The sequence below is a fragment of the Nerophis ophidion genome, linkage group LG10 (genome assembly GCF_033978795.1).
Source record: "Nerophis ophidion isolate RoL-2023_Sa linkage group LG10, RoL_Noph_v1.0, whole genome shotgun sequence".
Classification (NCBI taxonomy): domain Eukaryota; kingdom Metazoa; phylum Chordata; class Actinopteri; order Syngnathiformes; family Syngnathidae; genus Nerophis; species Nerophis ophidion.
The window spans coordinates 24,421,128-24,434,026 of NC_084620.1; the positions used below are offsets into that span (position 1 = coordinate 24,421,128).

The following is a 12,899-nucleotide window of genomic DNA, read 5'->3' on the forward strand; positions in this document are numbered from 1 at the left end:
CACCATGGTTCTGTCCCCTGGATCAGCGCCGCCATATCTGTTGACGTCATAGATGTTTTGTAATATAAAAATGTTCAGGGCCAAATTCCAAAAAAAGAACGACATAGAAGCCACTAATGATATTCACCTTTTGTTTACTTACATGCTAAAACATACTGCATAGATATTCTAAACCAGTGGTTCTCAAATTTTTTTAATCAAGTACCACCTCAGAAAACATTTGGCTCTTCAAGTACCACCATAATGACAAACATTAAAATAAAAAAGTGTATTAGGCCTAAGTATTCATTACAAACAAGACAGAAGTTTTATTTACTAAGTATACTCAATATTTTGGCCACTGTAACGCTACACACAGTTTGAACAGTAACACTTTGTGTGAATATAGGAAAATAAACACTGTACTTTAATTAAGGGATTCTTTGGCGTACCACTAGATGGAACCTGTGTACCGCACTTACCACAGTTTGAGAATCATTGTGCTAAACAATTAAATATAATTAAAGAACATCTGTTTGTATACCAGGTGACAAGGCACTTAATTGTGTGAATACTGAAAATAGTTCCCGCATATAATTCGTACATTTTTTAATGTGCAAATAAGAACTGTGCTTGATAAATATGTATTGACAAACATTTACATACACAAAGTAACACAAACTCTGAGACGGTCTGAAGCAAATTCTTTCATAAAAAACAGAAAATGCAAATGGTAACCTTGAACTTATCTGGCAAAACTTTAAAAAACTGCTTGGCCGAATGGAAACAAAACATGAAAATATGAAAATACATAACATCCGCGTCCTCATTAACTAACTACAAAAGATAAGTCAGTGCTTCACTCCAACTACGTGCTCACATAAAGAACTCAGACCCAACATGCCGGATTTTTGGATTACCAACATAAATGACACTGAGGTAGCCACAATTACCACCAACCTAAAAAAAACTAGCACATCCCACATAGGCTGAAACTAAAATGTCCAACTACCGACTGTTCTTACAATATTATCCAAACCGCTCTAGCTACCCCTGCAACTCCAAGAGGGAAAAGCGATAGAAAATGGATGGATGAATGGCTGAAAAATGGGTGGTTAAAAATTTAACTGACCACCTGGGAAATGGTCCTTCCTTGACTGTGTGGTTTGTCATGCTGTTATGTATATTTGGAGATAATAAACGTCGCTGCGTCAGTTAAATTTTCATGGACCTTCAGATAGCTTACGACTCAGTAAACCACTAAAACAGGGGTGCCCAAAGCATAGGCCACAGCAAAATAAAAATAAAAATACTATTTCAAAGTAGAATAAGAGAGCAAATAGGTGTAAAGCATCAAGAAAAAGTTGAAATGTTGACACTAAAAGTAGGGATGCACAAAAGGCTGTAACTAGGATTTTAAAAATACCAAGGTCAAAAATTGGTGTTCCAAGAGGAGCTTTGAAAGGCTGAAATCATGTGTATATAAGCACTACATAAATATTACATTGAGCAACAAAATTAATTTCCAGAATAACAAAAGCTTTCATTGAGGTAGAACTAACACGTTATGTTATTATTATATCATAAAATCTTTGACAATCAGCATGATTTTGTAACAGTCCATTTTTTTTAAATAACATGCTGAATGAAGTTTAGCGTATGAAGCAATTCATAGGGGTGTCAAATTTTTTTTAAATTTTTATTTATAATGATTCTTCATTGTTAAAAAAAAATCAAAAATCGATTCAAGAAAAATATTCTTTTTTTTAAATCTGTCTTGTCCATCCATCCACTCATGCCAATCATATTGTTGATGTAAATCAGGGGTCTCAAACTCAATTTACCTGGGGGCCACTGAATGCAGAAACTGGGTGAGGCTGGGCCGCAAGAAAAGATTTCTTAAAAAATCAAACATGCACTTTTTAATGAATTCACCTTCTATGAATGGCTTTCCCGCCCTAGCGCTGCTAGGGCGGGAAAGCCAACCCTCACCCTTTTTCTGGGAGACTCTTGAATTTCAGTGCACCCCCCGACAATCTACCGTTGCAACCATTTTCCCGAATTTGTCCCAATTTTCACCCGGCCGACATTTTTAAGGGCTGCCGTGACTGCACTGCTGGTTATCAACCTTTTTTCAGTGATGTACCTCATGTGAACATTTTTTTTATTAAAGTACCACCTAATCAGAGCAATGCATTTTGGTTGGAAAAAAAGAGATAAAGAAGTAAAATACAGCACTATGTCATCAGTTTCTGATTTATTAAATCATATAATAGTGCAAAATATTGCTCATTTGTAGTTGTCTTTCTTGAACTATTTGGAAAAAAGATATAAAAATAACTAAAAAACGTGTTGAAAAATAAACAAGTAACTCAATTATGAATAAAGATATCTACACATAGAAGTAATCATCAACTTAAAGTGCCATCTTAGGGGATTGTAATAGATATCCATCTGGATTCATGAACTTAATTCTAAACATTTCTTCACAAAAAAAGAAATCTTTAACATCAATATTGATGGGACAAAATGTCCCCAAAAAATCTAGCTGTCAACACTGAATATTGCATTGTTGCATTTCTTTTCACAGTTTGTGAACTTACAGTCATATTTTGTTGAAGTGTTATCCAATAAATATTTTTATTAAGTATTTATGACTGATTGCTATTTTTTAGAATGTTTTTGATAAATTTCACTTAACCCTTGGCATACCTTCACATAGCGTACCATCTATAAGACAACTATTGCTCTACAGCTTGTCATTGCGCACATAACTCAACTAAAGTAACAACTCTAAATCATGTTGTGCGAGACATGTGCAGAACAACGGTTGTGGCATACAGGTCACACTGAGGGAGGCCGTATAAACAACTTTAACACTGTTACAAATATGCGCCACACTTTGAACCCAAACCAAACAAGAATGACAAACACATTTTGGGTGAACATCCATACTCTAACACAACTTAAACACAAGAGAACAAATACCCAGAACACCTTGCAGCCCAAACTCTCCCGGGCTACAATATACACAACCTCAACCGACGCAAGTAGGGAAGGTGGGGGTGTGGGGGGTAGGTGGTAGCATGGATGTGTGTATTGTAGCCCTGAAGAGTCAGGGCTGCATGGGAATCTGGGTATTTGTTCTGTTGAATTTATGTTGGGGGGCTTCACGGTGGCAGAGGGGTTAGTGCGTCTGCCTCACAATACGAAGGTCCTGCAGTCTTGGGTTCAAATCCAGGCTCGGGATCTTTCTGTGTGGAGTTTGCATGTTCTCCCCGTGAATGCGTGGGTTCCCTCCGGGTACTCCGGCTTCCTCCCACTTCCAAAGACATGCACCTGGGGATAGGTTGATTGGCAACACTAAATTGGCCCTAGTGTGTGAATGTGAGTGTGAATGTTGTCTGTCTATCTGTGTTGGCCCTGCGATGAGGTGGCGACTTGTCCAGGGTGTACCCCGCCTTCCGCCCGATTGTAGCTGAGATAGGCGCCAGCGCCCCCCGCGACCCCAAAAGGGAATAAGCGGTAGAAAATGGATGGATGGATGGATGGAATTTATGTTGTATTACAGTGCGGATGTTCTCCTGAAATGTGTTTGTCATTCTTGTTTGGTGTGGGTTCACAGTCGGGCACATATTTGTAACAGTGTTAAAGTTTTGTTTACGGCCACCCTCAGTGTGACTTGTGTAGCTGTTGACCAAATATGTCTTGCAACATCACACATGTGTACTGCTCAGCCAAATGTAACAATCAAATAGGCTGGCACGCTATCTGTACAGGATTCAGAGGGCGTTAAGAACAGTGCCATTGCGGCACCCCCTGAGTATTGTTGATTGGGTAAAAATTGGCAGGGATTACCAGAGAATGGGTACCCCGATATTAAGAGGACTCCCGTGAAAATTGGGAACGTTGGGAAGTATGATGCTGTCAAGTTCCGTTCATATTAAAATCGCGGGCCGCACATACATTAAATTGTCATATCAAAGTGCGGGCCGCAAAATAACATCTCGCGGGCAGCAATTGGCCCGCGGGCCGCATGTTTGAGACCCCTGATGTATATATATATATATATATATATATATATATATATATATATATATATATATATATATATATATATATATATATATATATATATATATATATATATATATATATACATGTACAGGACTGTCTCAGAAAATTTGAATATTTTGATAAAGTCCTTTATGTTCTGTAATGCAACTAAAAACATGAAAATGTCATACATTCTGGATTCATTACACATCAACTGAAATATTGCAAGCCTTTTTTTTATTTTAATATTGCTGATTATGGAATACAGCTTAAGAAAACTCAAAAATCCTATCTCAAAAAATTAGAATATTTCTTCAGACCAAGTAGAAAAAAAGATTTATAACAGAAAAACAGAATCAAACATTTGAAAATGTCAATTAATGCACTCAGTACTTGGTTGGGAATCCTTTTGCACGGATTACTGCATCAATACGGCGTGGCATGGAGGCAATCGGCTTGTGGCATTGCTGAGGTGTTATGGATGCCCAGGATGCTTCAATAGCGGCCTTCAGCTCATTTGCATTATTGGGTCAGGTGTCTTTCAGCTTCTTCGTCAAAATACCCCACAAATTCTCTATGTGGTTTAGGTCAGGAGAGTTGGCAGGCCAATCGAGGACAGTAATGCCATGGTCAGTACACCAGTTACTGCTGGTTTTGGCACTGTGAGCAGGTGCCAGATCATGCTGGAAAATTAAATCATCATCTCCATAGAGCTTTACAACAGATGGAAGCATGTGCACAGCTGCATTCACTCTGGACTTGATGAAACACAGTGAACCAAAACCAGCAGCTGACATGGCTCCCCAAACCATTGCTGACTGCGGGAACTTCCGTTTTCTAGAGTTCAGGAGTGGCTTGACCATGGGAATACGGCTATTGAAGCTGTATCTGTTGAAAAGCTCTATGGAGATGAAGATTTTATTTTCCAGCATTATCCGGCACCTGTCCACAATGCCAAAACCACCAGTAACTGGTGTACTGACTATGGCATTACTGTCCTCCATTGGCCTGCCAACTACCTTGACCTGAACCTCATAGAAGCTGAAAGACACCGGGCCCAATAATGCAAATGAGCTAAAGGTCGCTACTGAAGCATCCTGGGCATCCATAACACCTCAGCAATGCCACAGGCCGGATGCCTCCATGCCACGCCGTATTGATGCAGTAATCCGTGCAAAAGGATTCCCAACCAAGTACTGAGTGCATTAATTGACATTTTCAAATGTTTGATTTTGTTTTGATGTTATAAATCTTTTTTTTTTTTACTTGGTCTGAGGAAATATTCTAATTTTTTGAGATAGGATTTTTGAGTTTTCTTAAGCTGTATGCCATAATCAGCAATATTAAAATAATAAAAGGCTTGCAATATTTCAGTTGAGTAATGAATCCAGAATGTATGACATTTTCATGTTTTTAGTTGCATTAAAGAAAATAAAGGACTTTATCACAATATTCTAATTTTCTGAGACAGTCCTGTATATACACACACACACACACACACACACACACACATATGTATGCCAGGGTTATTCAAAAAGAATATGCTAAAATCATCACACATTTATTCAGTTCTAAAGCATTGTAATAGACTAAATCAATGGTCATTTGATACAGGAATTATCCAAGTTTTATTGTGTCACAATTTCACCGTTGTGGTCATGTAATCCTTTCGGCGTCGTTCAATTGTAGTAAGACCACATGTTTATTTACCCTCAAAACGGTGACTCCTCAACATAAGGCGTTTTGTGTGCTTATGTTTGAAAAAACAAACGTCATTGTCACGGTGCACGTGCTTTTAGAACAGAATTTGGCATTGATCCACTCCATTATAAGAGCATTCAACGGTGGGTTAAACCGTTTAAAGAGACTGGCTGCTTGTGTTAAGGAAAGTCCTGAAAGACCACATGTTTCAGAGTATCAAGTGGAGAAGATTCACTACGCGTCTGAGGGGAGCCCGCGCATGTCTACACGTTGAGCAAGTTGTAAGCTTGCGATCTCTCAAACCACTGTCAAGCGTGAGTTAAAAAGACGATTACATATGAAACCATACAAACATAGCCTTGTCCAAGCACTTATTAATAACGACAAGGAGATGTGAAAGAGATTCTGTGAGTCGATGCTGGAGATGATGAAACTCTCTTTTCAGTCTCGTTTTTAGCGATGATACACATTTGGGGAACACGTCACCCACGTGAAACAATTTAACATAAAAGAGATTCCCCTAAAGTGAACGTCTTCTGTGCTGTGTCTCAAAACAGGGTCTATGGTCCCTTTTTCTTTAAAGGCCTACTGAAACCCACTACTACCGACCACGCAGTCTTATAGTTTATATATCAATGATGAAATCTTAACAGTGCAACACATGCCAATACGGCCGGTTTAGTTTACTAAATTGCAATTTTAAATTTCCCGCTAGGTATCCTGTTGAAAACGTCGCAGTATGATGACGCGTGCGTGTGATGTCTCAGGTTGTAGCGGACATTTTTTTCCAGCCCGATCCAAGCTATAAGTAGTCTGCTTTAATCGCATAATTACACAGTATCCTGGACATCTGTGTTGCTGAATCTTTTGCAATTTGTTCAATTAATAATGGAGACTACAAAGAAGAAAGATGTAGGTGGGAAGCGGTGCACTGCAGCTGCCTTTAGCATCACAAACACAGCCGGTGTTTCCTTGTTTAAAAAACCCGAAGGTGAAGCTTTACTATGGAACAGAGCGGTCAAGCGAACATGGATTCCGACCACATGTCAACCGGCAGGTTTCAGTGTGAAAATTGTGGTAATAAGTCGTCTCTTACCGGAGACATCAGCAGAGCTTGCGTCCTGCTGCAGCTGCTGCGGACTATTACCTCCTCTCGCCGGAGACACTAGCTGTCAACACACCCGTGGCCACACCCCTCCGACTTTCAGGTACTATATAATCTCACTAAAACACTAGTAACACAATAGGCAGATAAGGGATTTTCCAGAATTATCCTAGTAGTGTCTAATAATATCTGAATCGCCCTCACTGCCCTCGCCTTTTTTTTCTCTTCTAGTCCTTCACTCTCATTATCCTCATCCACAAATCTTTCATCCTAGCTCAAATTAATGAGGAAATTGTCGCTTTCTCTGTCCAAATCGCTCTAGCTGCTGGTGGATACGATTATAAACAATGTGAGGATGTGAGGAGCCCTACAACCCATGACGTCACGCGCACATCGTCTGCTACTTCCGGTACAGGTAAGGCTTTTTTATTAGCGACCAAAAGTTGCAAACTTTATCGTTGATGTTCTCTACTGAATCCTTTCAGCAAAAATATGGCAATATCGCGAAATGATCAAGTATGACACATAGAATGGACCTGCTATCCCCGTTTAAATAAGAAAATCTCATTTCAGTAGGCCTTTAAAGAAAACGCAGTTACAGGACAAAATTATCTCAAAATGCTCCAAAACTGGCTATTTGCTTCACTTCAAGAAGATAGAAATGACTTCATTTTTCAACAGGATATACCTATTGGCGTCTCGAGGTTCGAACTTATCTGAATGAAAGCGTGGATTGGTAGAAGAAGTGCTTAAGACCTAACTCTCTGCACTTGGCCTGCCAGATCCCCGGACCTAACTGTGTGTGACTTTATTCTGTGTGGGTATGTAAAAGACAAAGTTTATGTTTCACCGTTGCCGGCAAATATCGATGACATGAAAGATCGATTAACAGCAGCAATCAACATGGTGGATCACGACATCCTCGGGCGCGTTTGGGAGGAATTCTCATATCGTCTTCATGTTGTCCGTTTTGTTGTTGTTGGCAATATTGAGCACTTGTAAAGCATGAACTAAATATTCAAAGTTATATAAAACCATACTTGCCAACCCTCCCAAATTTTCCGGGAGACTCCTGAATTCTAGTGCCTCTCCCGAAAATCTCGCGATTTCCAATCGGACAACAAGGCATGCCCCCTCCGGGTCCATGCAGACCTGAGTGAGGACGGCCTTTCGTCACGTCCGCTTTTTCTCCATATAAACAGCGCGCCGGCCCAGTCACGTTATAACACTTCGATATGACAATTTAATGTTGGTGCGGCCCGCGAGTTTAATATGAAGGGCCAACGTCCCCAATTTTCCGGGGAGACCCCTAAATTTTAGGGCACCAATTCTATCGAAGCCCCTGTTGATATATACCAGATCAACAATATTCAGGGAGTGCCATAATGGCACTGCCTTTAACGCCTCCTACATCCTGAACTGACAGCATGCAAGCCCAGTTGTATGTTGCATCTGGCCATGCAAGACGCACGTGTGGTATTGCAAAATATATTTGATCAACAGCTACACAAGTCACACTGAGGGTGGCCGTAAAAAAACTTTAACACTGTTACAAATATGTGCCAGACTGTGAACTCACACCAAAAAAGAATAACAAACACATTTCGGGAGAACATCCGCATCGTAACACAACAGAACAATTACCCAGAATCCCATGCAGACCTAACTCTTCCGGGCTACAATATAACCCCCCCCCCCCCCCCCCCCCCCACACTACCACTAAACCCCCACCCTCCCTACTTGCGTCGTTTGAGGTGTTGTATATTGTAGCCTGGGAGACTTAGTGCTGCAAGGTGTTCTGGGTATTTGTTCTCTTGTGTTCAAGTTGTGTTAAGGTACGGAAATTCTCCAAAAAAGTATTTGTCATTCTTGGGGCGGTATAGCTCGGTTGGTAGAGTGGCCGTGCCAGCAACTTGAGGGTTGCAGGTTCGATTCCCGCTTCAGCCATCCTAGTCACTGCTGTTGTGTCCTTGGGCAAGACACTTTACCCACCTGCTCCCAGTGCCACCCACACTGGTTTAAATGTAACTTTAGATATTGGGTTTCACTACGTAAAGCGCTTTGAGTCACTTGAGAAAAGCGCTATATAAAATATAATTCACTTCACTAATTCACTTGTTTGGTGTGGGTTCAAAGTGTGGCGCATATTTGTAACAGTGTTAAAACATTTGATGTGAGTTTTCCTTGCCCTTATGTGGGCCTACTGAGGATGTCGTAGTGGTTTGTGCAGCCCTTTGAGACACTAGTGATTTAGGGCTATATAAATTAACATTGATTGATATATCAACCAGACCTGTCATCCCTCAACAAGCACAGTGAAATCATATCAGCATGCCGTCACAGACGGAAACACCTCCTAGGTAACACATGAGCCAATCACCACGCCCCTACGCCTGCCTGTACCAACCCACTCTGTGCCCTATATAAACCATTGTATGTGAATGCTTCCATTAAAATCTCCTGATGATTGAGGGAACCCCTCATGAAACAGTTCTGTAGTGATGAAGTAGTCTTGTGATTTTTCCCACACATACATATTGCGCTCTACCACGGTATCGAGCACTATTCTCTGGATAATCTAATTAAGACATATATATATATTTATATTACAAAGACATGCACCTGGGGATAGGTTGATTGGCAACACTAAATTGGCCCTAGTGTGTGAATGTGAGTGTGAATGTTGTCTATCTATCTGTGTTGGCCCTGTGATGAGGTGGCGACTTGTCTAGGGTGTACGTTGTCTGTTGTTGAGCGTCGGTCATCCTGATCTCTAGCCCAGTCAGCATCTGAGAATCCAATCAAAGCTCCAGAGTCTGATTGGTCATACTTGAGAGCAAAGTTTACTGTCCCTCTCAAGTATCAAAGTATCCTCTTTACAGCAGTCAGATGTGCAGCATCTGGATTTGAGTTGAACATTGACACAGCACTCACTGCTTGAGCTATGTCTGGTCGTGTGGCCATTGCAGCATACAGTATACTTCCCACCATTGACTGATAGGTGTGCTGGTCACTTGCTTACTGACACCATCGCACGTTCTCAATTTGACATTAGCATCATTAGGAGTTTCCACAGAATTTGCATTATCCATTCCATATTTCTGAAGTATGGCTTCAATGTAATGTTTCTGATGAAGAATTACACGGTTCTTCTCTCTATCTTGGATCACAGAGATGCCCAGGAAATAGGACAGCTCTCCCATGTCTTTCATCTTGTAGCGTTCCTTGAGAGCCACTTTGAGCTCGTTCATGCTCTCAGTTGACTCTGTTATCAGAATCAAATCATCGACGTAAACTGCGAGTATCTCAAGCTCTTTTCTTGATCTTACTAACACACAGACGTCTGATGTGCTCTTCTTGAATCCGATTTCCATCATGAACTCTGTGAAAGCCTTGCTCCTTGCTTCAGTCCATAGATTGATTTTTTTAGTTTGCATACCAGGTGTTCCTGCTCTGGTTTGATGTAGCCCTCTGGCTGCTCTATGTAGATTTCTTCTTCCAGGTGCCCATTAAGAAATGCAGTAACAACATCCATCTGGTGTACATGTAAATTGTTTTGAATGGCAAAGGACAATAATGTACGAAGAGAGCTAAAACGTACCACAGGTGAAGATATGTCATCATAGTCAGCACCATACAACTGTGAGTATCCCTTGGCAATGAGCCTGCACTTGTATCTCTCCACTCTTCCATCACTATAATGCTTGACTGTAAACACTCATCTCGATCCTACTGCCTTTCTTTCTCTTGGTAAAATCACCAAGTCCCACGTCTCATTTTCCAGCAATGACTCATATTCCAAGTCAGCCGCCTCCTGCCATTCTTTTGCATTAGGACTCACAAATGCTTCTTTCAGTGTGATTGGCTCTGTCACACGACACATATTGGCACGATGGTCAACAGTCACTATATCGACAAACTCATCATATCCAAATCTCCTTGGAGCCTTTCGGATTCTGCCACTTGTTCAGATAGTGCTGTCATTCTCATCTGTTTGTATTGTAATAATCCCAGGAATGCAGGCTCATACAACTTCTCCGTTTTATCGTATATTTATTGCACAAGATGCAAAACAACCATACAACAGCGCTCTTGTGTCTTTCCAGCCGTCTTCCCGGGCAACTCGAACAAACACTCTCTATCAACAACGTCACTTCCCTATATCTTCCCGGAAGTCCCGCCCCCCAGCCAAAGCCATTCGCTAACACCCCGTAGCAGCCGCTACACCCCCCCCCCCCCCTTACAAAAAGTCCTCGCCCTCGAGGACTGACCCGTAAGGCAACATTTGGTGACATCACAACAGCATGTAAATCAGAGCAACACATTAGTGCAAACAAAACAATGTAGACAACGTAACCTTTACATCACACAAAACAGGTTTACAACACCCCCACCCCATTTTCCCTAGTCTAAGGACACCACAAAGTCTTGCAAGCGGTCCGGAGGCCTCTTTTTCCGCCTCGGCCGCTCCCTTCCAGTCCTCAGGAATGGGACAACTGGGTCAGGTGTGCCAGTCCTCGGGAGGGAGCTGGAGGGGGCGGGGGACACAAGGGGAGGGGAAATTGGTTCTCCCTGGGGCGTAAGCGGGGTATTGGGAAAGGGCTGGGTGGGCAAGGGAGAGGTCACCTGTGTATCCGAGGCAGGGGAAGGGGGGCCCCCCCGGTAGGGGGCTAGTCTGTCTCTGTGGAGGGCCACTTTCCCTCCCCGGGGGGGGGGAACAGCTGGACACGATACACAACCTCTCCCAGCTTCTGGAGTATCTTACAGGGCCCTGTCCATTTGCTGTCCAGCTTGGGACTGCGGCCCTTCTTCCGAATCGGGTTGTAAACCCAGACCAACTCGCCTGGCACGAAGTCCCTCCCCCGGGTCGTCATGCCATAGTAGCGCTTTTGTTTCACACCAGCTTCCTGCAGCTGCTCCCGAGCGAAACTGTGGGCTGAGTCCAGCCGGTCCTGTAATTTCCTGGCGTACTCTGGTCCTGCAGCGAAGGCCGGGGCATCAGGAGGGCGGCCAAAGGCCAGCTCTGCTGGTGTGCGCATCTCTCTCCCTAGCATGAGAAGCGCCGGTGTGCACTCCGTAGATTCCTGGACAGCAGAGCGACACGCCATCAGCAGCAGCGGTAGGTGTTCGTCCCAGTCACGCTGGTGGCGGGAGGTGACAATGGCGAGCTGGTCTCCCAGGTTGCGGTGGAAACGCTCCACCAACCCATCACTCTGAGAGTGCAATGGGGTAGTGCGGGTTTTGTGGATGCCCAGGCGCTCGCACAAGGCGGAAAACACCCGGGACTCAAAGTTCGTGCCCCGGTCACTGTGCAGAGACGCCATAACGCCAAACCGACTTATCATGCCCCCCACCAGGGCATCAGCAATGGTCTCTGCCTCCTGGTTGGGAATGGCGTATGCCTCTGGCCACTTTGTAAAATAGTCAATGGCGGGAAGGACATAGCGGTTCCCCTTGTCCGACCGTGGGTACGGCCCCGTAATGTCAATCCCCACCCTGTCCATGGGGCACCCCACTGGGAACTGTTGGAGCGGCGCCTGTGAGCGCCCAGTGGGGCCTTTGCGGGCAACGCAGGGGTCGCAGCGGCGGCAGAAATCATCCACATCTCTCTTCTGCCGACCCCAATAGAACCCCTGTCGCAGCCGCTTAAGTGTTTTGGCGACCCCGAAATGTCCAGACCCACCTTCCCCATGCACTGCCCTAAGCACCGCCCCTTGCAGTCCCTTTGGCACCACCACCTGCCACTGTTCTTCACCCGTGGCCGCGGCCTTAAATGCCCGCTGCAGCACGCCTTGGGACACCCGCAGTGAGTCAAACATGGCCCAAAGTCCCTTGGTAGCCTTGGAGAATGGTGCCATTGCCTCCCAAGGCAGGCGCCGCCCAGCCTCTATCCACTGCAAGACAGGATGGAGGTCTGTGTCACCCTCCTGTGCGTGCCTCCAATCAGTGTTCGTCACAGTCTGTAGTTCCTTGCAGGCAACGTTATCAGCCTGACTGACGGCCACACCCTCAGCGCCTTCCGCCCGCCGCTCTTGTTCCCGAGCTTCCCTGCGCTCGC

General features: G+C 43.6%; 1 protein-coding gene across 4 annotated transcripts in view; it reads right to left on the reverse strand.

The window, feature by feature from the left end:
• tkfc (triokinase/FMN cyclase) overlaps window positions 1–12,899 on the reverse strand; it is a 48,637-nt gene that overhangs the window by 495 nt on the left and 35,243 nt on the right. For all 4 annotated transcript variants that reach the window (XR_009808452.1, XM_061913069.1, XM_061913068.1 and 1 more), the window contains exon 16: window positions 4–37. Coding sequence is in view for 3 of the 4 variants with exons in the window: in XM_061913069.1 (XP_061769053.1) it covers window positions 4–37 (34 nt within the window). In the remaining variant the exon portion in view is untranslated. The remainder of the gene's footprint in view (window positions 1–3; window positions 38–12,899) is intronic.